Source organism: Vipera berus, assembly GCF_964194415.1.
Source record: "Vipera berus genome assembly, chromosome: Z".
Classification (NCBI taxonomy): Eukaryota; Metazoa; Chordata; class Lepidosauria; order Squamata; family Viperidae; genus Vipera; species Vipera berus.
In genome coordinates this window covers 55,091,445-55,118,876 of record NC_138205.1, presented here as the reverse complement: position 1 = coordinate 55,118,876, position 27,432 = coordinate 55,091,445, and the positions used below count along the sequence as shown (strand labels likewise).

Below are 27,432 nucleotides of genomic sequence, written 5' to 3'. Positions count from 1 at the left end.
GGGTGAGATCATTCGCAGTTTTGGAGTAGGGTACCATCAGTATGCTGATGACACCCAGCTTTTTATCTCAACTCCAAACAATATCAGTGATGCCCTAGACGTGATGTCCCGCTGCCTGAAAGCGGTCCGGGAATGGATGGGGAGAAACAGGCTTCAACTGAACCCGGACAAGACTGAATGGCTGTACGTACCGGGAAACCAGGAGATTCAGAACGTCCCACTGCTTAACATTGGGGACAAGTTACTTCCCCCTGTTGATAGGGCCCGCAACCTGGGTGTCCTCCTAGACTCGCAGCTCTCCCTGGAAGACCACATTGGAGCTGTGACCAAGGGGGCCTTCTCCCGGGTTCGACTAATTCGCCAACTACGGCCTTATCTGGACCTGGATTCCTTACGTACAGTCACCCATGCCCTTGTGACATCTCGCCTAGACTATTGTAACGCTCTCTACATGGGGCTGCCCTTGAGATCCACTCGGAAGCTTCAACTGGTGCAAAGTGCGGCGGCACGGACACTCTTGGGAGCCTCCCGATACTCCCATATCACACCTCTCCTCCGTGCGCTGCACTGGCTTCCGGCTGCCTTCCGTGTGAAGTTCAAGGTGCTAACGATGACTTACAAAGCCCTACATGGCATGGGTCCGGACTACCTTCGGGAGCACCTTCTGCCGATGTCAGCACCCCACCGTCCTGTGCGCTCCCACAGAGAGGGCCTCCTCAGGGTGCCACCGCTCAAGGAATGTCGGCTGGTGGCCCCCAGGGGGAGGGCATTCTCAGTGGGTGCGCCAGCCCTCTGGAACACCTTACCAACAGAAATCCGGATGGCCCCTGACCTCCGTACCTTCCGTCGCGACTTAAAAACTTTCCTGTTTCAGCAGGCTGGCCTGGCATGATAGCGTTAATTGGGGTCCCAGTTTGTGTTCATTAGTGTTTCTTATTATTTTTATTGTTCGATCTGTATACCTTCCTTCCTCTGTACACCGCCCCGAGTCCCTCGGGAGAAGGGCGGTTTATAAAAAACTAATAAATAAATAAAAAAAATAAATACATTATCCTATTGCTGGTTCTGCCCACTTTTTTATTCAATATGAAACACGTTTGTCTTTTGATGGTATTATTGCCATAGTAGTATACAATATGACTATCAGAGTTGAAAAAAACCAGAGCCAGTCCAATGGATTTCACTGATGCCTAGTATAGCGTTGAGCTTAAAAATGTATTTAACAGGTAATTGAATGCATCTGTAGCAGTAAAGACTAGCCAGTTTAGATTCTAGCTTATTAGTTGACAGCAATCTAATTTCAAGACATGTGTCTGAGGAGATTTATTCACTCTTCATAATGTTCACAAATGCAGAGAACTCCCATATTAAAGCAAGGAAGGAATGAGAAACAAAACTGAAGCTATGATGAGAGAACAAACAATGGTATCTTTTAAACACTCCCTGACCTACTGCTCAGAGGCAACATCTGGATGGTAGTTCCCTCACTTCATTGAAACTTCATTTGGTAGATCTTCAGTCTCATCCCAAATCAGTGTCAACAAATTTGAAGGGGGTGTCAATAAAGGCTAGAGGCTATGTGGTAGGAATAATACACACTCATTTTACATGCCTCCAAATATCTTTGGGTTTGGAGATCAGAGTATGGACTATGCTAGGAGACAATCTGCTTTTCAAGTATTTATGAAATATAACACATACATTAGCTTTTAACGTGTTATAGGACTCTGCTGTTTGCTGCAATTTAACTTACAATAGTATTTGGGGGAGGGAAGAGAAAGGGGAATATATCTCAACTGTTTTGCACAACTTCTCCAAAATTATTCCTACAATCTGAGTAGGTTCAAAGAAAAGGTAGGGAAGATTTTATAGTATTAATGAATGATATCCAAAGCAGCAACATCCATTACACTGAAACCAAAAAAGGCTGAGGTAGGGTAAATTAATAAGATTTTACATACATTAACAGAAGGAACAGAATAACAGAGTTGGAAGGGACCTCAGAGGTTTTCTAGTCCAACCCCCTGCTTAACAAGAAGATCTTATATTGTTTGAGACAAATGTTGCTAGTGATGGGAGCATCCACAACTTTTAAAGGCAAGCCATTCCACTGATTAATTGTTCTCACCATTAGGAAATTTCTCCTTAATTCCAGGTTGCTTCACTCCTTCATTAGTTTCCATCCATTGTTTCTTCCCTTCTGGTGCTTTGGAAAATAAGTTAACCCATCTTCTCTATGGCAGCCCCTCAAATATTGGAACACTGCTGTAATGTCACCCTTACCCTTTCTTTTCACTAGACTAGACATACTTAATTCCTGCAACCATTCTTCATGTTTTAGCCTCCAGCGTCCTAATCATTTTTGTTGCTCTTTTCTGCACTCTTTGTTGTTGTTAGCTGCGAAGTCGTGTCCGACTCATCGCGACCCCATGGACAACGTTCCTCCAGGACTTCCTGTCCTCTACCATCTTCTGGAGTCCATTTAAGCTCACGCCTACTGCTTCAGTGACTCCATCCAGCCACCTCATACTCTGTTGTCCCCTTCTTCTATTGCCCTCAATCTTTCCCAGCATTAGGCTGTTCTCCAGTGAGTCCTTCCTTCTCATTACGTGGCCAAAGTATTTGAGTTTTAGCTTCAGGATCTAGCCTTCTAAAGAGCAGTCAGGGTTGATCTCCTCTAGGACTGACTGGTTTGATCGCCTTGCAGTCCAAGGGACTCGCAGGAGTCTTCTCCAGCACCACAGTTCAAAGGCCTCAATTCTTTGGCGCTCAGCCTTTTTTATGGTCCAGCTTTCTCTGCTTTTTAGTGTGCTGTCTAGATTTGCCACGGCTTTCCTCCCCAGGAGCAAGCGTCTTTTAATTTCTTGGCTACAGTCTCCATCTGCAGTGATCTTGGAGCCCAGGAAAATAAAATCTGTCACTACCTCCATTTCTTCCCCATCTATTTGCCAGGAATTGAGAGGGCCGGATGCCATGATCTTGGTTTTCTTAATGTTAAGTTTCAACCCAAGTTTTGCACTCTCCTTCTTCACCCGCAACAAGAGGCTCTTTAGTTCTTCTACACTTTCTGCCATTAGAGTGGTATCATCTGCATATCTTAGGTTGTTGATATTTCTTCCGGCAATCTTATTTCCAACTTTTGATTCCTCTAACCCTGCCTTTCTCATGATATGCTCTGCATATAAGTTAAATAGGCAGGGTGACAGTATACAGCCTTGCGGGACTCCTTTCCCAATTTTGAACCAATCAGTGGTTCCGTGTCCAGTTCTCACTGTTGCTTCTTGGTCCACATATAGATTTCTCAAGAGACAAATAAGATGGTCTGGTACACCCATCTCTTTAAGAACTTGCCACAGTTTGTTGTGATCCACACAATCAAAGGCTTTAGCATAGTGAATGAAGCAGAAGTAGATGTTTTTCTGGAACTCCCTAGCTTTCTCCATGATCCAACGTATGTTGGCAATTTGATCTCTAGTTCCTCTGCCTCTTCGAAATCCTGCCTGTACTTGTGGTAGTTCTCTGTCCACATATTTATTTATTTATTTTATTAATCTTATATACTGCTGGAGTCTAGCTTGTAGGATTTTAAGCATAACTTTACTAGCATGAGAAATGAGTGCAATGGTGCGGTAGTTTGAACATTCTTTGGCACTGCCTTTATTTGGAATTGGAATGTAAACTGATCTTTTCCAACCCTGTGGCCAATGTTGAGTTTTCCAAATTTGCTGGCAAATTGAGTGTAGCACTTTTACTGCATTGTCTTTTAAGATTTTGAATAGCTCAGCTGGAATACTGTCACCTCCACTAGCTTTGTTGTTGCTCAGCTTTTCACTTCACATTCTAGGATGTCTGGCTTGAGGTCAGTGACCACCTCATTGTGATTATCAGGGACATTAAGCTCATTCTCGTATAGTTCTTCTGTGTAATTTTGCCACCTCTTCTTAATCTTCTTAATCTCTTCTGCCTCTGTTAGGTCCCTGCCATTTTGGTCCTTTATCATGCCCATTTTTGCATGAAACGTTCCCTTCATCTCTCCAATTTTCTTGAAAAGATCTCTGGTCCTCCCTATTATATTGTTCTCTTCTATTTCTTTGCACTGTTCATTTAAGAAGGCATTCTTACCTCTTCTAACTATTCTCTGGAATTCTGCATTTAATTGGGCATATCTTTCTTTTTCTCCCTTGCCTTTCGCTTCCCTTCTTTCCTCAGCTATTTGCAAAGTTTCCTCAGACAGCCATTTTGCTTTCTTGCATTTCTTTTTCTTTGGGATGGTTTTGGTTGCTACCTGTTGTACAATGTCACAAACCTCTGTCCATAGTTCTTCAGGCACTCTGTCTATCAGATCTAATTCCTTAAATCTATTTGTCACCTCTACTGTATATTCAACAGGGATATGATTTAATTCATACCTGAGTGGCCTAGTGCTTTTTCCTACTTTCTTCAGTTTAAACCTAAACTTTGCAATGAGAAGCTCATGGTCTGAGCCACAGTCAGCTCCTGGTCTTGTTTTTACTGACTGTATAGAGCTCCTCCATCTTTGGCTGCAGAGCATATAGTCAATCTGATTTCTGTGTTGACCGTCTGGGGATGTCCATGTGTAGAGCCGTCTCTTGGGTTGTTGGAAAAGAGTGTTTGCTATGACCATCGTATTCTCTTGACAAAATTCTATCAGCCTGTGCCCTGCTTCATTTTGTACTCCAAGGCCAAACTTGCCTGTTTTTCCGATTATCTTTTGGCTTCCTACTTTAGCATTCCAATCCCCCATGATGATAAGGACATCATTTTTTTGGTGTTAGTTCTATAAGGTGCTGTAGGGCTTCATAGAACTGGTCAATTTCATCCTTTTCAGCACCGGTGGTTGGGGCATAGACTTGGACTGTGATATTGAATGGTTTGCCTTGGATTCGAACTGAGATCATTCTGTCATTTTGAGGATTGTATCCCAGTATTGCTTTTCCTAATCTTTTATTGACTATGAAGGCTACTCCATTTCTTCTGAGGGATTCTTGCCCGCAGTAGTATACCTGATGGAAATCTGAATTAAATTCACCCATTCCTGTCCATTTTAGTTCGCTGATACCTAAGATGTCGATGTTCAGTCTTGTCATCTCTTGTTTGACCACGTCCAGCTTTCCTTGATTCATGGATCTTACATTCCAGGTTCCGATGGAGAAAAAATCTTCACAGAATCGGACTTTCCTTTCACCACCAGACACATCCACAGCTGAGTGTCCTTTCGGCTTTGGCCCATTCTTTCTGGCGCTACTAGTACTAGCCCTCTGTTCTTCCCCAGTAGCATAGTGGACGCCTTCCGACCTGAGGGGCTCATCTTCCAGCGTCATATCGTTTTGCCTTTTGGTAGTGTCCATAGGGTTTTCATGGCAAAGATATTGGAGTGGGTTGCCATTTCCTTCTCCAGTGTATCATGTTTTGTCAGAACTCTCTGCTATGACCTTTCTGTCTTGGGTGGCCCTGCACGGCATAGCTCATAGCTTCATTGAATTACGCAAGCCCCTTCGCCACGACAAGGCAGTAATCCATGAAGGGGTCTGCACTCTTTACAGAGTGTCAATATCTTTTTATAATATGGTAACCAAAACTGGATGCAGTATTATATGTGTGGTCTTACTAAGGCTTTATAAAACAGTGAGGGGTTCTTTGGTGCTCTCTGAGCTTGCTTGCTTTCTTGCAGACATTTCATTACCCTAACTAGATAACATCAGTGCTAGAGGACCCCTCATTTCAACCCTGAGTTACAAATATCCTCCTTCATTGATAAAACAATACTAATACTTCATGTGATCTAGGTTCTATTCCTCTGTTAATGCAATCTAGGACTGCATTGGTTTTTTTGGCTGCTGCCACAAACTGCAGTCAGCTCATATTTAAGTGATTGTCCACTAGGACTCCAAGATCCCTCTCACAATTACTGTTATTAAGTTTCACTTAATCTGTACTTGTACATTTGATTTTCTTGTCTAAGTGTAAAACCCTACTTTTATCTACACTGCATTTTATTTTGTTAGATAGGGCCGAATGTTCAAGTGAGTCAAGATTCATCTGGATATTGAGCTTATCTTCTAGGGTGTTAGTTATTCCTGCTAGAGTCCTCTAAAAATTTGGTGAGTGCCCCTTCTGTTCCCTAATCTAAATCGTTTAAGAAGATGTTGAAGAGTACAAGGCCTAAAATGGAACCTTGGAGCTTACGTCCCTCCAGGTAGAATGTAGTTCCATTAAGGACTACACATTAAGTGTTGTTTGTCAGCCAGTTACAAATCCATCTGGTGGGATGCTGTGTATCCCACATTATTTTAGCTTACCAAGTGGGTTGAGTCTACTTTGTCAAATGCCTTACTGAAATCCAAGTATATTATGTCCACTGCATTTCATTCGTCCACTAATTTAGTCTCTTTGTCAAAAAATGAAATAAGATTTGTTTGGCATGATCTGTTTGTGACCCATGTTAGTTTCTGGTTATAACTTTGCTTCTTTCTAGGTATTTGAAGATCTTCTGCTTGTTTAAATCCTTTTCTAGGATTTTCCCAGGAAAAATGTCAGATTGGTCTGTAGTTTCCTGCATCTGTTCCCCCACTTTTTGAAGATGGGAACCACATCAGCTCTTTTCCACTCCTCTGGTGGTATCCTGTTCTCCAAGATCTGCTGAGATCACATTTGGGTAGTTTCGAGATCACATCTGCCTTTAGAACTCTGGGATGTAATCCGTCAGATCCTGATGATTTGAGCTTGTCCAGAGCAGACAGGGGTTTTCTTATCATTTTCTTACTTATTTTAATTTGTATTCTCATCTGTCTTTTACAGTTATGTTTTTGGTAATTTGAGCTATATTATCTTTTTTCATAAAGACAAAGAATGAATTAAGCAGCTCTGCTTTCTCCTTGCTGTCTGTCCCTTCCTTCCATGTCCTCTCATTATCCTTGACTTTTTTTCTATGTTGAAAAAAACTTTGTTATTATTATTGTTGACATTTGTTGCAAGTCTTACTTCATCCTGGGTCCATTTTTGCAAATTCAGGCTACTTGGTATTGTGCCTTAGTTATGTGTTCCTCTCTCCATTTTGTGTACTTATGCATTTTATCTTTCAGGTTATCAGAGAGTTCTTTGTGTAATCATGCTGGTTTCTTCTTGGATTTCTTATTTTTCTTTTTCAATTGGATTGGGCTTTTATAATCATATTTTTCAGAGTGCCTAAGCTTCTTGAGTTAGTTGACTTCCACATTTTGATTTTACTTGGTTTTCTTTCTGACAGCAATATTATACATAGAATATTTTCCTTTTTTGGTTATAAATTTTATTAGTTTATAGGATACAATACAATGAAAATACTAAAGTAAGTGGCAGGAAAGATAGGAAAGGGAAAGGGGAATAGAAAAGTGAGGGAAGGGAAAAAAAAGAAAAAAAAGGCATTGACTTCCGACATCCTTTGGTGCAGTAAAATAGAATTTCAATATCAGACCTCAACTTTTTATTTTTACAAAATGACATAAACTAGCCATTTTGATAATATCCAATCTATCTAATTGATAAAACCCAAAATTAAAGTTTCATTTTTCCCCACCTCAACCACAAAGTCCAAAAGTGGTTTCCACATAGCAATAAAAGTATTCATGTTCTTTTCTTTAATCAGTACAGTCAATTTAGCCATTTCTGCTAGCTCCATCAGTTTTTGCAACCATTCCTCCATTGTAGAAATCAATGTAGTCTTCCACTTCTGAGCGTTGAGTAATCTTGCTGCTGTCCACATATATGACATCAAAGTTCCATATTTTTTTCCATGTCTTTGTCCATTAGCCCCAAAAGAAAGCTCTCTGGTTTTCTTTCTATATCCACTTTAGGAATTTTTTGTGTTAACACATGAATCCTGCTCAAATATTTTTTTGCTTTATCACACGTCCACATTAAGAGGTAGAAGGTCCCCTCTTTATATTTACACTTCCAACATTCATTTGAAATGCCTTTATACATTTCTGAAAACTTATCTGGTGTTAAATACCAATGGTACATCATCTTATAGAAATTTTCTTTTAAATTATAGTTTAATGTAAATTTTAATCCTTTAGTCCACATATTCTCCCATTATACAAGCATTAAATTATACCCCAAAATTCTTGCTCATCTAATCATACGTTTTATTTGTTCATTTTCCAGATTTAACTTCAATAACATTTTATAAACTTTAGCAAAAATATGTTCATCACTACCACACAGTAGGATTTCTAATTCATTTTTAACAAAGCTAAACCCATGATTCTTTATATCTAGTTTAAATCTTTCTTTCAATTGCATGTATATAAACCAATGGCAGACATAACCAGAATATTTTCTAACATTGCCTCTACTCTAATAAAAGTTTGGCTGGCTAATAATAATATAGGATTAAAAGTATTGTTTTTAAAATACAATAGCTTGCTCCCTCTTAACAGTTCTGCGCTTCCCCATATCATAACAGCATGCCTAATGTAATGAGGCACAACAAATATTCTGATTAAATGACCTGAGTAAGTATTCATGTATACTTATAAAGTATACATATTTTTAAAAAGAAAAATATGTTTTCTTTTCACTACAAATAATATCAATTCATAATTCATGAATAAAATGTTGAGTCCATCTGAACAAGTAATGATAAAAAAGTACATTCAGGCTTACTTGGATCTAAAGTAAGAAAATTGTACAAATTTAAAGTCCTGGAGGAATTTCTTTCAACATGTATTATGCTCATAAACTATGGTGAGGTCTAATAGTGAAAACAGTTCCATAAATGATTGGTAAAATAAAAAGTAGTCCTCAACTTACTACTGTAATGGATCCTGCCCATTACAGTCATAAATCATGATGATTGCAAAGTAGGTCACAATCCAATTTTATGATTATTTTTTTGCAGTGGTTGTTAAAATGCCACAGTCATTAAGCAAACCCATTGTTCAGTATGGAACATGTCTGCCCAAAATCAAAACTAAATGCAGGTTTTTGGCAAAAATATCATAAATTGTGGTCATGTTACCACCAGATGCTGCAAACAACCAAAATGTGGTCATGTGACCCCAGGGAGGGAGCTGGCCATCAGAACTTTGGAACCAGGTTTTAAGTAGCATTTGGGAGGATTCCTCTGAATTTCAAATGGTCACTACACAACTAGTTGTAAGTTGAGGACTACCTGTAAACTAAAGGATAGTGTTATTGAAAAAAATGAAACTTTGATGCATTCTAAAAACAATGTACACATAAAATTCACAGTTCAAAAACTGTGGAATGATACAGAAAGCCCACAAATTACTAGGCATTGAATAAAACTCTGAAATTGTTTATTCTAAATGATTTGTTATAATTATTTTTCTTGTATACACTCATTAAACAGATAAATTATATTTTGCTATGTAATGTTTTGCAGCATGCTAGTGTTTTCAGTAGTTTCCAAATGACAAATGTAAGATAATATTATTCCAACAGCATAGATTCTTACTTTTAAAAATATTTCCACTTTAAGAATATTTCCACTAGATTCATACATTTTTCTATTTAAAACATACTATGCATACTTACCAATGCAGGAATGAACTCGGACTGAAAGTTGGGTTCTCAGAATTATGCTGTGTTTTTTGCCCCTACTGGGGAGAAGAAATAAATAAATGTGATAAACATAGTAGAGAATAATTACAGAAAGAAATAATTTATCTAATCTTATGCTATCTAATGAATTTAAAGACAATTGGATACTGTTTAAATTAAAAACCATACATGTATATGTATTATGACATCTGCAGTTGTATTTTGATTTTAATTTTAAAAGAGAACAATTGTATTAAAAGTTTTAAGCATTTTTATCACAAATTTGGTCTCAATTGATTTATACTGTGAATTAACCCTGTAGAAAATAAAAGGTTTTTTTATTATTACCCCATATTGAACTAAAATTGGAAATATTCATGTCTATATTTTCAAATATATCTGAACCCACATTTACATATCTGGATTTCAAATAATGAGTACAAAGAAAATAGGCCCAACTGTCTGAACCTTTGCCTATGGTTTTGTTTGTGTATTCATACTTATATTTGCATATCACTTGTTCAGACCATCACCCAGGATTTTAGTTAGAGTTAGTGTTACAGTCTTCCTTTCTTCCCTCTATTCCTGATGCTTCAAAATTTCTGCAGAAAATTTAAGCTTCGTAACTTCTAAAAATATAGCTGAACCAGTTCAAGGTTTCTTACAAACATGCAACTGGTCCTTGCTGCCAGGAGGATCTTACTGAATTTGAAATTTACTAATTAGGCAGCAGTTCAGAGGTCTTTTGCCTGCAGTGTCTACCCACTATACAGTAAACTGATCCTGTTTTTCACACCTCAAAGAAAAAATATATAGCTCAATTGCCTTTTGAAAAAAGCACCTTTGAGACAGCCATGACCTGGATGACTTAGAATCTCTCTAGACACCTCCTTCTACAATTTCACCTGGAGAACAAGAGAAGTTTGATATATTTTGGATTCTAAGTGTAGGAGGGTCAAACTGCAATACCTGTTTCACTGAGAAGGGTCTAGGGTCCTTTGACTCCTACCCTTGGCCACACTTCTTTCACCTCAAGTATACCGGCTCTGACCACTTACCTGCAGCGTTCCTCCTTGGCTGGGCCACCCCTGCCCATTCTCCCTAGCCAATGGGTCCCTGGCCCTCTGCCTCACACCCTTCAGCTTGACCCATTTGCCGAGGCCTCCTTTGTCCTGGGCTTTTGGCCGCACAGGGCGGTTAGCCAATCAGATGGGTGACAGGCAGTGTGCAGGGGCTGTGTTGTGGGTGCAGCTTCTCTGATTGTGTGGTGGGGAGAAGCCTAGCGTGGGGCAGGAAGGATGGGGGAAAGTCTGGCATGAGGCACAGGAGCAGAGAGGGGAGGATGGAAGAAAAAAAGAAGCCGGTGTGCTCCAGGCTTTTTTTTTAAAGCTGCCAGAGGCTCAGGGCAGAGAGGGCAACAGGCAGGCAGCAGTGGGCAAGGGCTTCCCATTTTGACCCCTCCTGCCTGTCGTTGCCTCTGCGCCTGGACTCTAGCCTGACGAGCCTCTGCATGGCTCTCAGCTCACCTCTCCCTTCCCCTTTTCCCCTCTGTTCATCCAGTCTGGTTTCAGTCCCCCTTCCTCCTAGCCAATGTCTGGTCCTTGGTCCCCTGTAGGACCCCTACATTGTGTGGGGCTTCACTGGGAGAAACACATCTAAATGACTTTTCCTTTCTCCACCAAGTTTGCTCCCCCTCCCATCCCAATGATCAATCACCTTGCACCTTCCACCTTGAGGAAGCAAACAGGAGGCGGGTTTGCAGAGGTGTGTGTGTGTGTGTGTGTGTGTGTGTGTGTGTGTGTGTGTGTGTGTGCATGCATGAGAGCTGTAACACATTCTGTGACTGGGGGTTGGAGCGGAAGAATCTCCATACTCTATTCACATACACAAACAGAGGAAATGTTATGTAAACATTGCATTGGTTTAACACAATTAGGCACACACAACATGTTCCCCTGTCCAATTTCCATTCTTTGTTGGGAATGCAACTGGCCACAACACCCATGGGGCTGGCTTCTCCACCCTCTCCAAACATTTTTCCAGTGTTTCTCATTTTTGGGGAGGGAGGGAGGGAGGGAGGGAGGGAGGGAGGGAGGGAGGAAGGAAGGAAGGATAGCTAAAGGCCTGGATGTGATGTCTTGCGGCAGGGATCTCTAGGGTGCTGGGTGGGACCTTGGGCAGCAGCTGAATGTTGACATGTAGGCTCTGTTCAAAAGGAAAATAAAAGAGGTTGAAAAAAGGAAAAAAATCACAAAAGGCTGCAAGAGGGGTGGTGAGGAGGGAAAACATAGAGGCAAGCATAAACATTGGAGAGGAAAAGAACGGGAGACAAGAGAAGCTAAGATGGGAGCTTCTTGCAATCTGAGCCTGGTGCTGAGGCCAATGAAGAACACTAGACACAAGGTGCAGGTTTTCTTTTCTTTTAGTGAAGCCCTCCAAGAAAAGGGATCCTGGCCAGAATGCCAACGAATGTCAAACCACAGAATTAAGAAAGCTTTTTGCATTTTCACAAAAGCAAAAGGCAGGATAAGGCAATATATGTAAGAAATATCTTCTAATAAACATTTCAATAATGATCTAACAATTGTTCTATTGATCTGTAGCTGTCCCTATTCCTAAGCCTTGGTTTATGAATGCTTCAGGAGTTATCTAATACACATTCTATTTGCTCCAGGCCATCTCTATTACTAACTTTTAGCTGAGCTTCCAAGATGCCTAAGTCTTTTGTTACTTTTTTACAGATTTTATTGATTTTCTAATATTACATTCACATATTTGAAAAGCAACGTGGTGGCTGGGTAGTAGTAATTCAATTACATACAGATATCATTAGTACAGATTTCAAATTGCTACCATAAACATTTCCTCTCTTTTTTCCCTTCATATATACTGTCTATTTGTAGATTTAAAGACAAGTTTCATCCTATCAATCACATAGAAAATAACTTGCTTACATATATCCATAGTTTTTAGTTTACACATATTCTAATTGTTTTAACATACAATCTTTTAGACAATCAATGACCTAATAGATTTTTCAATTTTAATTTCCACTAACATTTAGATTTAACGTTTGATATTTATCATTCCCAAGATTTTTAATATACCCCCAATTCATCACCATTCCTCACAAAATCTGATATTCAAAATACACATCCCGTTTACTTAACTTCTCACCCTTTATGCCAACACATTAAGAATACAATATGCTATCCTTCCTTTTTGCTAATTTTCAGTTGTTGTTTTAAGTAGTAATCAAAATTTCTTTTTATTTCAATATTTAATACCTCCTCTCTTTGTATCTGCTATCTCTTGCTTAAACTGATAATTTTCATTTTTAACATTCCATATAGACCTATTTATTACTTTCAACAATAGGTTTTAGCTTTTCTATATTATTCACCTTTACATGACCTTTATGTACAAATCAATATTCAAATTAGCTATTAATATTTTTACCGCTAAATTTTAATGACCAAAATTTTTTCTTCATCTCAGTTCATGTCTTGTGTTCAACATACACATTTTATCTATTTAAGTACATTCTGTTTCAGATTTCAATAAGATGGTCGAAACTCCATTCTTCTTGAGTCTTATTCTGGCTTTTTTCCTTTGCCAAATCATCTTCCATGTCCTTGTTTTTGTGTCATTGAACCAATCTCCTTGAAATATCATGTATATTAATTGATACTGGCAAAACCATCCAATCGCCATTTTTTGGAGAGGACCTGTAGGTCTAGTGGGTCATCTCTTTATTCTTCCATATCGATGTAGTTGTTCTGAATTGTTTATCTTCTCATCCAACTGTTCTTTTTCTAGATCCTCTACTTTCTTCTGAGTTGTATAAAAATCCTTTTCCTTTTTCCAAGTTGTCAATGTCTTTTCTGGATTTTCAAATATCAATATTTGTTTAATAGTAGATTCTTCTGTCATCATACTTGAATGTTTCATTTTTTTTCTATTGTATTTTGTATAGATGATTCTTTAGTTGTGGTCAAAGTTTGGGCTTTCATATCTGGGTTGTCTTCTTGTTCCTTCACACAGCCTCTTAGTATTTCATTGGTTGTGGTAAGAATTTGGATTAGTGTTTTTAACACAGCGAGAGTTTGTTGATCTTCACCCATAAATAAATTTTGTTCCTGGTCTTCTTCCCATATTGGTATTTTAAGCTAAAGGCTTTACACTTAGAAAATCCAAAAGAGAGAATGTTTTTTTCCTAGGTAGGGAACACAAAGCCTTTCACACCTGTTGTTTCAAAGTTCTCAAGGTTATGTATCTTATCTATTTTCCTGGGCAGTCAGCCAGGCCCCTTTTAAAGTTTCCCTTTGAGTCCCAAAGTTGTCTTAATCTTTTCAGGTTTTTTTCATAAGAAAGAATCCAGATTTCCAACAGAAGTAGACAATGAAAAATAGGAAATAAAAAAATCTTTCAATCCACATGCTTTGAGAAATAAAGTTCCAATTGGGATTCAGTTACTTTTTCAACGTTTAAAACGCCCCTGGGTATTTAGTCGCCGCTCTTTCTGGAGGGAGGGCAAAAATCTCCCTTCCCTCACTGCGGTGGGGAAAATGCTTAGCAGCTTAAGGAGGTACAGAAAGTAATTAGGGTGTAAAAGAGGTAGATCTCACCCAGTCTCTTCTGCGCCGCTTTAAGAGTTGCCTGGTGAAAAATGTGACTTTGGCTAGGGATGACCCATAATGGCCGATCCTTTCATCCGCCGGTTTGGAGGGATTGCCAGGTCTAACGGGAAAGTTGTGGCTCTCCCGCGATCCAGCAAGCACCCCTCCTTGCTGGTCGCCTCTTTGGGGTGACTTTCGGCCCTCTTCAGAGCCCCCCAGCGATGCGAAACTGGACGGGGGAAGAGAGAGCAAATCTCCCAGCTGTCCATAGCAGCTGCATGACAAACCCGAAGCCAGTCTTTTGTTACTTTTATCAGCGTTGTAATCACCCAGAATTGTTACAAGCCTTACACATTCCCTGTGAACAAGCACTTTTTGTTCTTGCCAGACAAAACTCTCCAATTCCTGATCTCCTTTCAAGTACGTCATAATCTTCCTTCCTTCCTTCCTTCCTTCCTTCCTTCCTTCCTTCCTTCCTTCCTTCCTTCCTTCTCTCCCTCCCTCACTTCCCAAGATTGAGAAACACTGGGAAAAAAGTTTGGAGAGGGTGGAGAAGCCAGCACCAATGGGTGTTGTGGCCAGTTGCATTCCAGACAAAGAATGGAAATAGGGGGGACATATTGTGTGTGCCTAAGTGTGTTAAACCAATGCAATGTTTACATAGCATTACGAGTGTGTGTGTGTGTGTGTGTGTGTGTGTGTGTGTGTGTGAATAGAGTATGGAGATTCTTCCGCCATAGTCATAGCTCGTGCACGCATACACACACACACACACACACACACACCTGCAAACCCGCCTCGATCATTGGGAGGGGAGCAAACTTGGTGGAGAAAGCAAAAATCATTTAGATGTGTTTCTCCCAGTGAAGCCCCCCACGTTGTATGGGTCCTACAGGGGACCAAGGACCGAGACATTGGCTAGGAGAAAGAGGGACTGAAACCAGGCTGGATGAACAGAGGGGAAAAGGGGAAGGGAGAGGTGAGCTGAGAGCCACGCAGAGGCCTATCAGGCTGGAGTCCAGGCACAGAGGCAACGAAAGGCAGGAGGAGTCAAAATGGGAAGCCCCCACCCAGTTGCCTGCCTGTTGCCCTCTCTGCCCTGAGCCTCTGGCAGCTTTAAAAAAAAAGGCCTAGAGCGCACTGGCTTTTTTTTCCCTCCACCCTCCCTTCCGTTGCCTCTGCTCCTAGATTCTGGTCTCACACTGAATGGGGAGTTGGCCTGCTGCCCCATGCCAGGCTCCCCCCCGGCCTTCCTGCCCCACGCCAGGCTTCTCCCCCTCCCCACAATCAGAAAAATAGTGCTGGCCCTGCCATTCGCCTGCTGCCTCACAATACAGCCCCTGCATTGGCTATCACATGCTGCCCCCGTGAGAGCAACAGGCCTGCTGCCACTCACCCATCTGATTGACTGGCGGCTAACTGTCCCGTGTGGCTAAAAGCCCAGGACAAATGGGGGCCTCAGAGAATGGGCCAGGCCGAAGGGCGTGAGGCAGAGGGCCAGGGGCCCACTGGCCAGGGAGAATGGGTGGGATGGCTTAGCGGAGGAGGAACACTGCAGGCAAATGGGTGGAGGTGGTAGGCTTGAGCAAAGGAGGTGTGGCCAAGGGTAGGAGCCTTGGTGGAGCAGTGGGCTAATGCCTCCTTAAGTAACACCAGCTGCCTGCAATTAGTGCAGGTTCGCATCCCACCAGGCTCAAGGTTGACTCAGCCTTCCATCCTTCCGAGGTAGGTAAAATGAGGCCCCAGATTGTTGGGGGCAATAAGCTGACTTTGTATTAATGCCACTTGGGGTTTGTGTGAAAGCCCTAATAAGCAGGCATATACATAGAATGAAGGCTACTGCTAAGCTTGTAAGCCGCCCTGAGTCTTCGGAGAAGGGCGGGATATAAATGGAATTAAAATAAATAAAAATAAATAAAAAATAAAGGTCCCATTCTGCACTGAGAAGGTTATCACTGATATAGTATGCCCTGGGGAGCAGCAAATAAAATTTATGCATCCTGTCTTCTTTACCAACTTCATTTGTTGCAGCCACACAAATCTAAGCTTGGATTTGTGATCTGCTTAAGTTATTTACGTATCTGTTATTTACAGAATCACTGGACCCTGACAGGAAAAGCCAAGATCTGGGACTTCAATTTTGTGCAGGAGTTGACTTTTTAAATAAACCTTGTCCCTCCTCTCCAGCCTGTCCCCTCAGAATGGATTTCTGAGGAGGGAGGGAAGATAACAGCATCCTTCTCGGCCTTTCTGATTCTATAGTCCACAGTGCTAAAAGATTTTACCTAATATTTAACCAAAATAATATTTGGTACAACTTTTACAACTTTATTGTTCTAATAAAATAAGACTTCCATATTATTCTATCTCTTGCTTTTTCTCCCTTTCCTATGCTGAAATCTGTAGTTCAAAATTAAGTATCACACATTCTTTCAAAACTAAAGATAACTGTTATAATTGAATTAATATATGAATATCAATGACAGTAATAAGCACGGTATCAATAATATAATTATATATATATATATATATATATATATATATATATATATATATATATATGTATGTATGTATGTATGTATGCATGTATGTGGGACGCGGTGGCTCAGTGGAGGGACGCGGTGGCTCAGTGGGTTAGGACGCTGAGCTTGTCGATCAGAAGGTCGGCAGTTTGGCGGATCAAATCCCGAGTGCCGCGTAACAGAGTGAGTGCCTGTTACTCGTCCCAGCTTCTGCCAACCTAGCAGTTTGAAAGCACGTAAAAATGCAAGTAGAAAAATAGGGACCACTACGGTGGGAAGGTAACAGCGTTCCGTGCGCCTTTGGCGTCTAGTCATGCCGGCCACATGACCACGGAGACGTCCTCGGACAAGCGCTGGCTCTTCGGCTTTGAAACGGAGATGAGCACCGGCCCCTAGAGTTGGAAACGACTAGCACGCATGTGCGGGGGAACCTTTACCTTTACTTTTTTATGTATGTATGTATGTATGTATGTATATATATATATATATATATATATATATATATATATATATATATATATATATATATATATATATATATATATATATATATATATATATATATATATATATATATATATATATATATATATATATATATATATATATATATATATATATATATATATATATATATATACTATTTAATTTTATTTACAGTACAATGAAGATAACATAAAAGTAAAATGCATGTTGCTTCAATTAAATTTTTAGGAACCAAGAACTGAGTAGTAAACATTTAACATGCTTTTGTTGTACCTATTGTAATTGATGCTTGAAGCAGGTAGAATAAAAATCAGCATCTGCAAAAGGCGAAAGATTTATACGATCTGAAGAGAAACCAGAGTATCTGCTTAAAATGCCTAATCTTAAATTATATTATGAAGCTGCTGCGTTGTCAGGAATAAGTGATTGGATTAATTTGACACAAGGGAGATTATTAAATCTTGAGGGCCACGACTTGTTATTTGGCTGGCATGCATATTTGTTGTATGATAAGAAGGTAGATAATGTATTTAAAGTGCATATTTTAAGACAGGCATTGTTGAGAGTTTGGAAGAAGTATACACATAAGTTAGACTGCAAGATGCTGTTGTGGGCAATCCCGAAACATGCAATAGAAAACATAAATGTAGGCTTCAAACATGATGTGACTACGTATAAGGAGATCTTAAGTTTGGGAAGGAACATCTGGTGTTTGAAGCCGTACAATCTCTTGCGAGATGAGAAGATTGTTCAAACTTGGTTCCAATATACTCAATTACGTGCCAGGTGGAAAGAAGACCAGAAAATTGGTTTCTCAATGACTGATGAAAATTTGATAAAGCAAATTAGAAATCAGGGTCCAGCACATATTAAACGGATTTATCTTGCATTGATAGATATTGACTCAGAAACAGAACTTGTTAAAGACTGTATGATAAAATGGGCCCAGAATATCCAAGAAGTTATTACAATGGATACTTGGGAAAAGATCTGGGTGAGGAACGTAAAATTCACACAAGCCCAAAACCTAAGAGAGAACTTTTATAAAATGTTTTATAGATGGCATTTAGATCCTAAAAAGCTTGCAAGTATGTATCCGAATTATCAACCTAAATGTTGGAGATGTGGTGGTGAAGATGCAATGTATTTTCATATATGGTGGACCTGCAAAAAGGTTAAGGCTTTTTGGATAAAAATTTGGTGGAATATGCAGAAGATCTTTAAGCAAAGGATAAAGTTTTGTCCGCAATTGTTTTTGCTGGGCATAATTACAGATGCTACTGTTGTGGACATTAAGTTGATGTTGAATTTAATTACAGCAGCAAGACTATTAATAGGTCAATATTGGAAAAAGGAGGAACTGCCGACTATAGAAGAATGGACTCTAAAGGTTTCTGACCTGGCGGAAATGGCAAAGATTTCGGCTTACTTGAAAGATCATTCGCAAGAACGTTATATTATGGAGTGGAAAAAGTGGATTGATTATATTCAGAACAAATATGGGACTAAAAAGTTTCATTCAGCATTTGAATAAGTTTCCTTTTCTTTTTTCTTTTTTTTCTTTTTATATGTAACATTAGTATTGCTTGTAGTCATTTTATATGAGCTAGAGGGCGATAGAGTTAATAGTTTATTGTTTTTAGCATATGGATGTTTATGATTGTTCTTTGTTTTTATACCTTGTACTTAGCTCTGGGAAGTGGGGGGGAGGTGGAATGGGGGGGAGGGATAGGGAGGGTTAGGTAGGGGTGGGGGGAGGGGGGATTGTTAAAGATAAAATGTACTGTAAAACTTTTCAATAAAAAAAAAATCAGCATCTGCATTATGATACCAACAGATAGATATCCTTTTCTGTTTTTACCGTTTCTGGCTAAAAATCAGCACCTCCCCAACCCAATCAATTCTTTATGCTCATAGTGATATGTCTCATCAAAGCGTTGTTGTTGTTGTTAGTTGCAAAGTTGTGTCCGACCCATCGCGACCTCATGGACAACATTCCTCCAGGCCTTCCTGTCCTCTACCATCTTCTGGAGTCCATTTAATCTGACACATACTGCTTCAGTGACTCCATCCAGCCACCTCACTCTCTTCTTCTCCCTTTCTTCTATTGCCCTCGATCTTTCCCAGCATTAGGCTCTTCTCCAGTGAGTCCTCCCTTCTCATTAGGTGGCCAAAGTATTTGAGTTTCAACTTCAGGATTTGGCCTTCTAAAGAGCAGTAGGGTTGATCTCCTCTAGGACTGATCAGTTTGAATGCCTGGCAGTCCAAGGGATTCGCAGGAGTCTTCTCCAGCACCATAGTTCAAAGGCCTCAATTTTTTGGCGCTCAGCCTTTCTTATGGTCCAACTTTCACAGCCATACAATGCAACTAGGAAAACCATGGCCTTGACTATATGCACTTTTGTTGGCAGAGTAATGTCTTTGCTTTTTAGTACGCTGTCTAGATTTACCATGGCTTTCCTCCCCAGGAGCAAGCGTCTGTTAATTTCTTGGCTGCAGTCCCCATCTGCGGTGATCTTGGAGTCCAGGAAAATAAAATCTGTCACTACCTCCATTTCTTCCCCCTCTATTTGCCAGTAATTGAGAGGGTCGGATGCCATGATCTTGGTTTTCTTAATGTTGAGTTTCAAGCCAACGTTTGCACTCTCCTTCTTCACCCGCATCAAGAAGCTCTTTAGTTCTTCTTCACTTTCTGTCATTAGAGTGGTATCATCTGCATATCTTAGGTTGTTGATATTTCTCCCGGCAAGCTTAATTCCAACTTTTGATTCATGATGTGCTCTGCATATAAGTTAAATAAGCAGGGCAACAGTATATACCCTTGCCGGACTCCTTTCCCAATTTTGAACCAATCAAACTATTGTGATATTGAATGGTTTGCCTTGGATTCACACTGAGATCATTCTGTCATTTTGCGGACACGGTGGCTCAGTGGATTAGGACGCTGAGCTTGTCGATCAGATGGTCGGCAGTTTAGCGGGTCGAATCCCGAGTGCCGCATAACAGAGTGAGAGCCTGTTACTTGTCCCAGCTTCTGCCAACCTAGCAGTTCAAAAGCACGTAAAAATGCAAGTACAAAAATAGAGACCACTACGGTGGGAAGGTAACAGCGTTCCGTGTGCCTTTGGCATCTAGTCATGCCGGCCACATGACCATGGAGTCATCCTCAGACAAGCGCTGGTTCTTCGGCTTTGAAACGGAGATGAGCACGAGCCCCTAGAGTTGGAAACGACTAGCACACATGTGCGGGGTAACCTTTACCTTTACCTTATCCCAGTATTGCTTTTCTTACCCTTTTATTGACTATGAAGGCTACTCCATTTCTCCTGAGGGATTCTTGCCCACTGTAGCATACCTGATGGTGGTCATCTGAATTAAATTCACCCATTCCTGTCCATTTTAGTTCACTGATTCCTAAGATGTTGATGTTCAGTCTTGTCATCTCTTGTTTGACCATGTCCAGCTTGCCTTGATTCATGGATCTTACATTCCAGGTTCCTATGGAGAATAAATCTTTACAGCATCGGACTTTCCTTTTACTACCAGATGCATCCACACCAAACACCCCCCCCCCCAAATGCTAATAAGGCCACATTGGTATGTATAATTCTGAGTTGTGATTTATCCAATTTATATTTTAACAAGGTTAAGCTAAAATAATTAAACAAATTTACCATATCACCACCTATGTTCATATGTACTTTTTCTTTACAATGTTTCAAATGTATGCAACTGATAACATAATTTATCATGTTAAATTTCCCTGATGACAAATACAATCTATGAAATATTTTCATAGATGTTTCTCTAGTTTGGGCTGAATTCAAAATCAGTGGTACTCTATGTCAGTTAGATAACTATAAAATCAGAGTAAAGTGGTTTACATATCTGATTCCCATATGGTTTCAACCTATTCAAAAAGTTTGCCTTCCATTCTAATCATGTTTGAGATTCTCTCTATCTCTTTTAGGTGGTGAATTTTACCTAATTTCAGACTTAGACATATTGCTGGTACAGGTACTCCTTGATTTATGACAATTGGGAACAGAATTTCTGCTGTAAATCAGTGCATTGTAAAAACCAATAACCCCTAACTTCCTGGGGAAACAATCAAACCAGCCACTGGATTGGCTTGATATCATTCAGGATCCCCAGGTCTGTTGGCAAAACCAGGTATTTAAGGAATTGTTAAAAAGAGTCAAAGTGGGGGACAATCTTATCTCTGTAGAGGTGAGAGAGCCACTAGCGAGAAGGCCCTTCTTTTTGCTCCCAATAAATGGACCTCCTCAGGAGGGGACCTGCAACATTCCTTGCCTCCCTGCTCTGGTGGGTCAGGCGATATGACTGTGAAAAAAGATTGTCCTTCAATTGTCCCAAACCATGTAGGACTTTGAAGGGGACAATGAGCACCTTGTACTCAAAAGCAAATCAGCAGCAAATGCAGCTCCTGCAAGAGGTAACATATGTGCAAATCTAGGCTTGCACAAAACCATGCAGAGCACTGTATTTTGAACCAACTGATGCTTCTGGACACTTTCCAAGGGCAGCCCCATTGTAGAGTGTTTTGCAATAGTAAAGACAGATGATTAGGGCATGGGTAACTGTGAGGAGGGATTGTTGGTCTAGGAAACAGTGTAGCTGACACACAACCCCAGTTGCACAAAGGCCCACCTGGCTAAGACTGCCATCTGCACTTTCAGCAGAAGTTTGAATACACATCAGGTCAGGCTGGGAAGAGCAACTCTAAATCCAAGATCAAGATGGCAGTTCTTCTTGGATCGATGAACCCCAGCCATTCCATCACGCCAGGGTTCAATTTCAGCCCATTACTACCAGTTCTACCTTTAACAGCCTCTGGACACTGCAAGAGGGAGATCACAGCATCACTTAACTCACAATGGGCTGAGACATACTATATATCTGTGCCATCGGCATACTGATAATAACACAGCCCATGGTGGTAGATGATCTCACCCAACAACTTCCTGCAGATGTTAAACAGAGGTGGAGACAGCATTGAGCCCTGCGGAACCTCGCAAAGCAGAGGATGAGAGCTGAACCTCTTGTTTCCTATCAACACCAACTTAGAGCAACTGCAAAGGAAACAACTGAACAAAGGACAACTTACAACCCCACACTCCCAACCCCCAAAGCTGCTCCAGAAGTATATCATGGTTGATGATATCAAATGCCACTGAGAGATCAAGTAGAGAGAGGTTGAATGCACTGTCCCATCTCACCCCTGCCAGAATCCATAAAAAAGTGTGACCAATGCCATTTCTGTTCTATATCTAGACTTGAATCCTAACTGGATAATCCATTTTATCCAGGAACCTTTGGAGCTGCAATGCAACCACCTTCTCAACCACCTTCCCCAGAAAGGGAAGTTGGACATAGGACAAAAATTATCCAATAGGATGGAATATAGGCATAGCCTCTTAAGAAGAGGGTGGAGTGCAACCTCCTTAAAAGGCTAAGTCACCACTCCTCCCACAGGAAACCATTAATAACCACCAGAACCAACCCACATATCACTTCCCAGGAAGCTTTTACAAGCCAGGAGGAGCATGGATCAAAAACATCTATTACACAGCTGCTTGCACTCATATTCCATAGGTCCACCTCCTCAAGAGCCACAGTGTCAAACTGTTCCCAGATAGCTGGACATGAACTTTCCCCAGGTACCACCATTGGACCATGACATCTAACTGGGAATGAATCCAAGTGACTTTGTCTTCTAAAAATTAGCAAATTCCTCACACACAATCTGTTTGACCTCTGTATCCCCTTTCCCCAGAAGAAGGCAGCTCACCTTAAAGTGTGTCACTGGGCAACTATCTACAGATGGAGCACAGAGATGTATTTATGCTTCACTGCCCAGATTGCCACAAGGTAGGCTTTAATAGCAGCTCTTACCTGTATGTGGTCAAGTTTGTTATTTGTCTTCTCCCAATGCCACTCTAGACGTCTTGCCATCCGTTTCATCTCATTCAATTCCTCCATGTATTATGAGGGAATGAAGGGGTTACGGTTTAGGAGAGGTCACATGGGCACAATCCTATCCAAACCCTCAATACTTTTTATACTCCAAGTAGTGACTAGGAGCTTGATAAGACAATGCATATCTGCAGTTACAATGCCCAATCCCTTCTGAAACCCATCATGGTCCACTAGTCACTGGAGAACCTACTAAGTCCTGCCTCTCTGCCAAGGAGTACAGAGTACATAACCACAGACTGTGATCTGACTATGGAAGGGGGACAAAAGATAAGCCCACCAATTCCAGATCAACTAGGTACTGTTCCGACAAGAACACTAAAACATCATGACCACTATTCCTAGCTGGGCCCTAGATGACCTAGATGACTGGCCCATGGAAATCATGGTATTTATGAAATCCTGAGCTATGCCCAAGACCACGTCCAGGGATGGCAGATTGAAGTTCCCCATAATTATGAGGAACTTCACTGCCAACTTTGTAGTGAGGTCCAGGAAGAAAAAGGGTTTCACAACTGGGCACTTGTGAAGCCATGGTCCTGGAACAGGGGTGTCAAACTGCTGGCCCACAGGCCGGACATGTCATGCAGAAGCTGCGACCACCCCATTGCCAGCAATGGCAAAACTGTCCCGATACGTTGGGCAAAGTCACATGACATCGTGAGTTTGACATGTCTGCCCTGGAGGATGCCAGAGATTCTCTTATGGTGGCAGCCAGACCAGCCTTCTTTGCAACAATCAATCAGCAATAAGGCAAGCCTAATTACAGGTTGATCTGACATTTAAAACAGTAGCCTAAAATCTGGGCCACCACAGATCTGCTGATCAGTAAATGAGGTGGATGGATGCATGTGTTATGTGTAAGATATAGAAAATGAATGAGTATGATCAATTTTGCTTGGAAACACATTGTTATTTTGATACAAATTTTTTTCCAGTGTTAAGAGAGGGGAAAAAAACATAGTCCCAGCCTGTGGTCTTGTTCTGAACCAGCCCTCTTCTCGCAACCCCTATTCGAAAAGAAGAGACTGGAAAGCGTCCAAGGCTAAAAGGCTTCTGCCAAGATTTAATTACGCAGTTAACAAAAACACTAGAGCTTGTCTTCTCAAGCGGAAAAGTTGCTTTCAGCAACCAGCCCCTCCCCAAACACTCCTTTTATAGAGAGCTCAGGGCGTGGTCTCCCTGTGCCTCCTCCCGAGGAGTCCTGCAGCCTTTCTTTGTTTGTTCCTGCTTGACTGCCTCCTGCGTCGGGCGTCCTTGAACAGGGCCAGCTGTGGGTCATCTTCCTCCGCACTCTCGGGCTCACGCAGCTGAGAAGAGGTCCCCGGCTGAGGACTCTGCAAAGCCTCCAAACCATCATCAGCCGGTTCGTTTCCCTCCTCCAAACCATCATCAGCCGGTTCGTTTCCCTCCTCCCCCTCAGAGTCATCCGATACATCAGAGCCGGCTGTCGGACCCACAGGCTGGCCCTGAGTCACAACAGGTCTATATTTTCCCCAAAATCTCCACTACAAGTTATTATTAATGCCATTTTAATATATAATTATCTCTGATATCTTATGCTTCCCAAATATGTTCCACTGTATAAAAAAACCACATCTATTACATTAATTCTATAACTATGGGAAATGTCAAATGAAGAGCCAAAGGCTTTGAATGTATACATCAAAGTACATGAGGATTCCTATGTTCAAAATCTAATGTATTTCAGTATTAATCTTCAATGTCAAAATACATCTGTATAAAAGAGCACACTTCTTTGTGCAAAGCTGTAGATTGTTATAGAAACAGCCAAAATGTATCATTTCCTGGACATACATTATTTTAGGTTTTACAAAGAAAACAATATAGTCAAAGTTTGCTGAACAAATTAGGAAATAGTTGGACAAATCTGGAAATAAGTTTGTCAATTTTATGATTAAGTGCATAGCACTACTTCCCATTTTTCCCAAAACAATAATTCTGTGAGGTGGATTAGACTGAGACAGAATGACTAGCTCAAAGTCACCTGGTCAGCTTCTATGATGAGGAGTGAAACTCAAACCAGGGCATCTGATTTGAGTCCATCTCCTTAACCACTACTGAAATAATATCAGACAATTACAGACTTCCCTAATGCATTACAATTTAACCCATATGGTCTATACCACAGGTCTGCAACCCGCGGCTCCGGAGCCGCATGCGTCTCTTTCAGCCGTCTCCTGCAGGTCCCAGTCCTCTGCCATGTGCAGTCCAAAAAAAAAAAAAGTGGGACTAAAAAAGTTCAACCAATCAATTCAAATATGCAGGGTAGGTGCATATCTCACCTTGGCTCCACTCTTCAGTCAAACCCTGTTCTGCACATGCGTGCATGTACGCACATGCGAACACATTTTTTGCGGCTCCCAGTTTTTCCTTTTGTGAGGGAACCGGTTCCGAGTGGCTCTTTCACTGTTTCAGGTTGCTGACCCCTGGTCTATACTGTAAGCAGGTATAGAACTGAGCTTACCAATTGGTCTTGGCCTCCAATAATTCAGCAGAGACTAGACTACCCTTAATGCTATGACATGCTTCTACCATGCAAATCTCAAGCTAGGTCACTGGAACCCAACTTGCAAAAGTTTCTGGGCAGCAGTCTAGTATATAAGTAGCTTTAATTATTGTTAAGCTGAGTCTATACCTATGGGGAAACTGAATCAGACAATATGGATGAAGTTTTGAAAAAGCAAGAGGTACAAAAAATCTAGACGATGTGTAGTTCTTTTCATTAATGATTTAGTCCATTTTTTGTTTACCTTGCTGTGCCATCATTTTATTCCTCTTTAAGAACCTTTTCATTCTAATAAAATAGTATGAACAGAATTCAAACTTATGACACTACAGACAATCCTCGACTTACATTCAAAGTTACAAAGACACTGAAAAAGCGACTTACAACCAGTCCTTGCACTTACTTATAATCATCACGGCACCCCCATAGTCACATGATCAAAATTCAGGCACTTGGAAAATGGTATTTATAACAAATTGCAGCATCCTGGGATTATGTGATTCCCACTGAAATCTTCCAAGATGGTTTACGGTAAGCAAAGTCAATGGGGGAAGATGGATTTATTTAACAACTTCAGTGATTGACTTAACAATCATGGCAAAAGAAAAGTAGTAAAATCATGACTGCCTTGCTTATCAATGGAAATTCTGGTCCCAATCGGAGCCCTAAGTTGTGGACCACCTGTACTGATTGGTTTTGCCTTGCCACCTGCACATTCTTGGTTGATCCAGTACCTACATTGTCTTGGGATTCTCCAATGAAGTTTTAATTAAGATCTTTGAATACAAAGATGTCAGTACTTGAAATGAAAATTCAAGGGCATGCTGGAATAGGAGTTCTCATGCTCACAATCTTTGGAGGAAAATGAACCAGTTACAAATGTCCTTCTTCTCTTTTCTCTGTATCTTCCAATTACAGGATGTAACAGAGGTAGAACCCATTGCCTATGTACCTTACTGGCAGGAAAAATCAGCTGATAAAAAATAAATAAATTACATATCACTTCTTGGTTCCATAAAGTGAACTGTATAACTATCAGCTCATCGTCTTTGGAAATAAATCAATTTTGTCACATATATATACAAAATGAACTTTACAATAAAAAGGGAACACTTAAAATCCTGTAAAACAGTCTGTCAACGCTGCTAACATCAAATGTTCTTGCTTTGACAAAAGATGAAGAAGCAGCTATTTCATATTTAAAACTTGTGTGTAACTTTAGAGCTAGAATCAATTGTTGCTGGGGGGGAGGAGGAAAACTGTCTTTCAAGGCTGTTTTGAAATAAGAGAAGATAAGAACTTGGCAGGTTGTCTAGCAGAAGGAAAAAGTGACCCTTCAAACTAATTGGAGAATGTGATTAATGACAACAATGAAAAGGAGGAGAATTGTGTTTAATATAATGTGCTAAGGGGCGGGGAAAATCAGATTCCAGCTTCCCTAGCAAGCTCTGCAGATGTTATAGGGCTCTAATAAAAGACTTTTAAGGTAAACAAGAGTCCTTTGAAGAGCTCATTCCATCGGAAACTTGACATCAAGCTGGAATCCACCAACTTTACAAACTAACTAGGGGGTCCCGACCTCCCGTCGCTGTCTCCAAGTTTGGGAGACAGGCTGACAAAGAGTTGGGGAAGATCCCATCATGGAGGAAGGAAAATTGCCTGAAGCCAGCTCCCCAGCACCAGCAACCACCCCAGGGCGGGGGGAAGGGCC

The 27,432-nt window shown here is 40.7% G+C and overlaps 1 protein-coding gene across 2 annotated transcripts in view; it reads right to left on the bottom strand.

The window, feature by feature from the left end:
- Nucleotides 1-27,432, bottom strand: part of FHOD3 (formin homology 2 domain containing 3) — a 370,562-nt gene that overhangs the window by 278,933 nt on the left and 64,197 nt on the right. For both annotated transcript variants that reach the window (XM_081344817.1, XM_081344818.1), the window contains exon 3: nucleotides 9,562-9,626. In XM_081344817.1, the coding sequence (XP_081200943.1) occupies nucleotides 9,562-9,626 (65 nt within the window). The remainder of the gene's footprint in view (nucleotides 1-9,561; nucleotides 9,627-27,432) is intronic.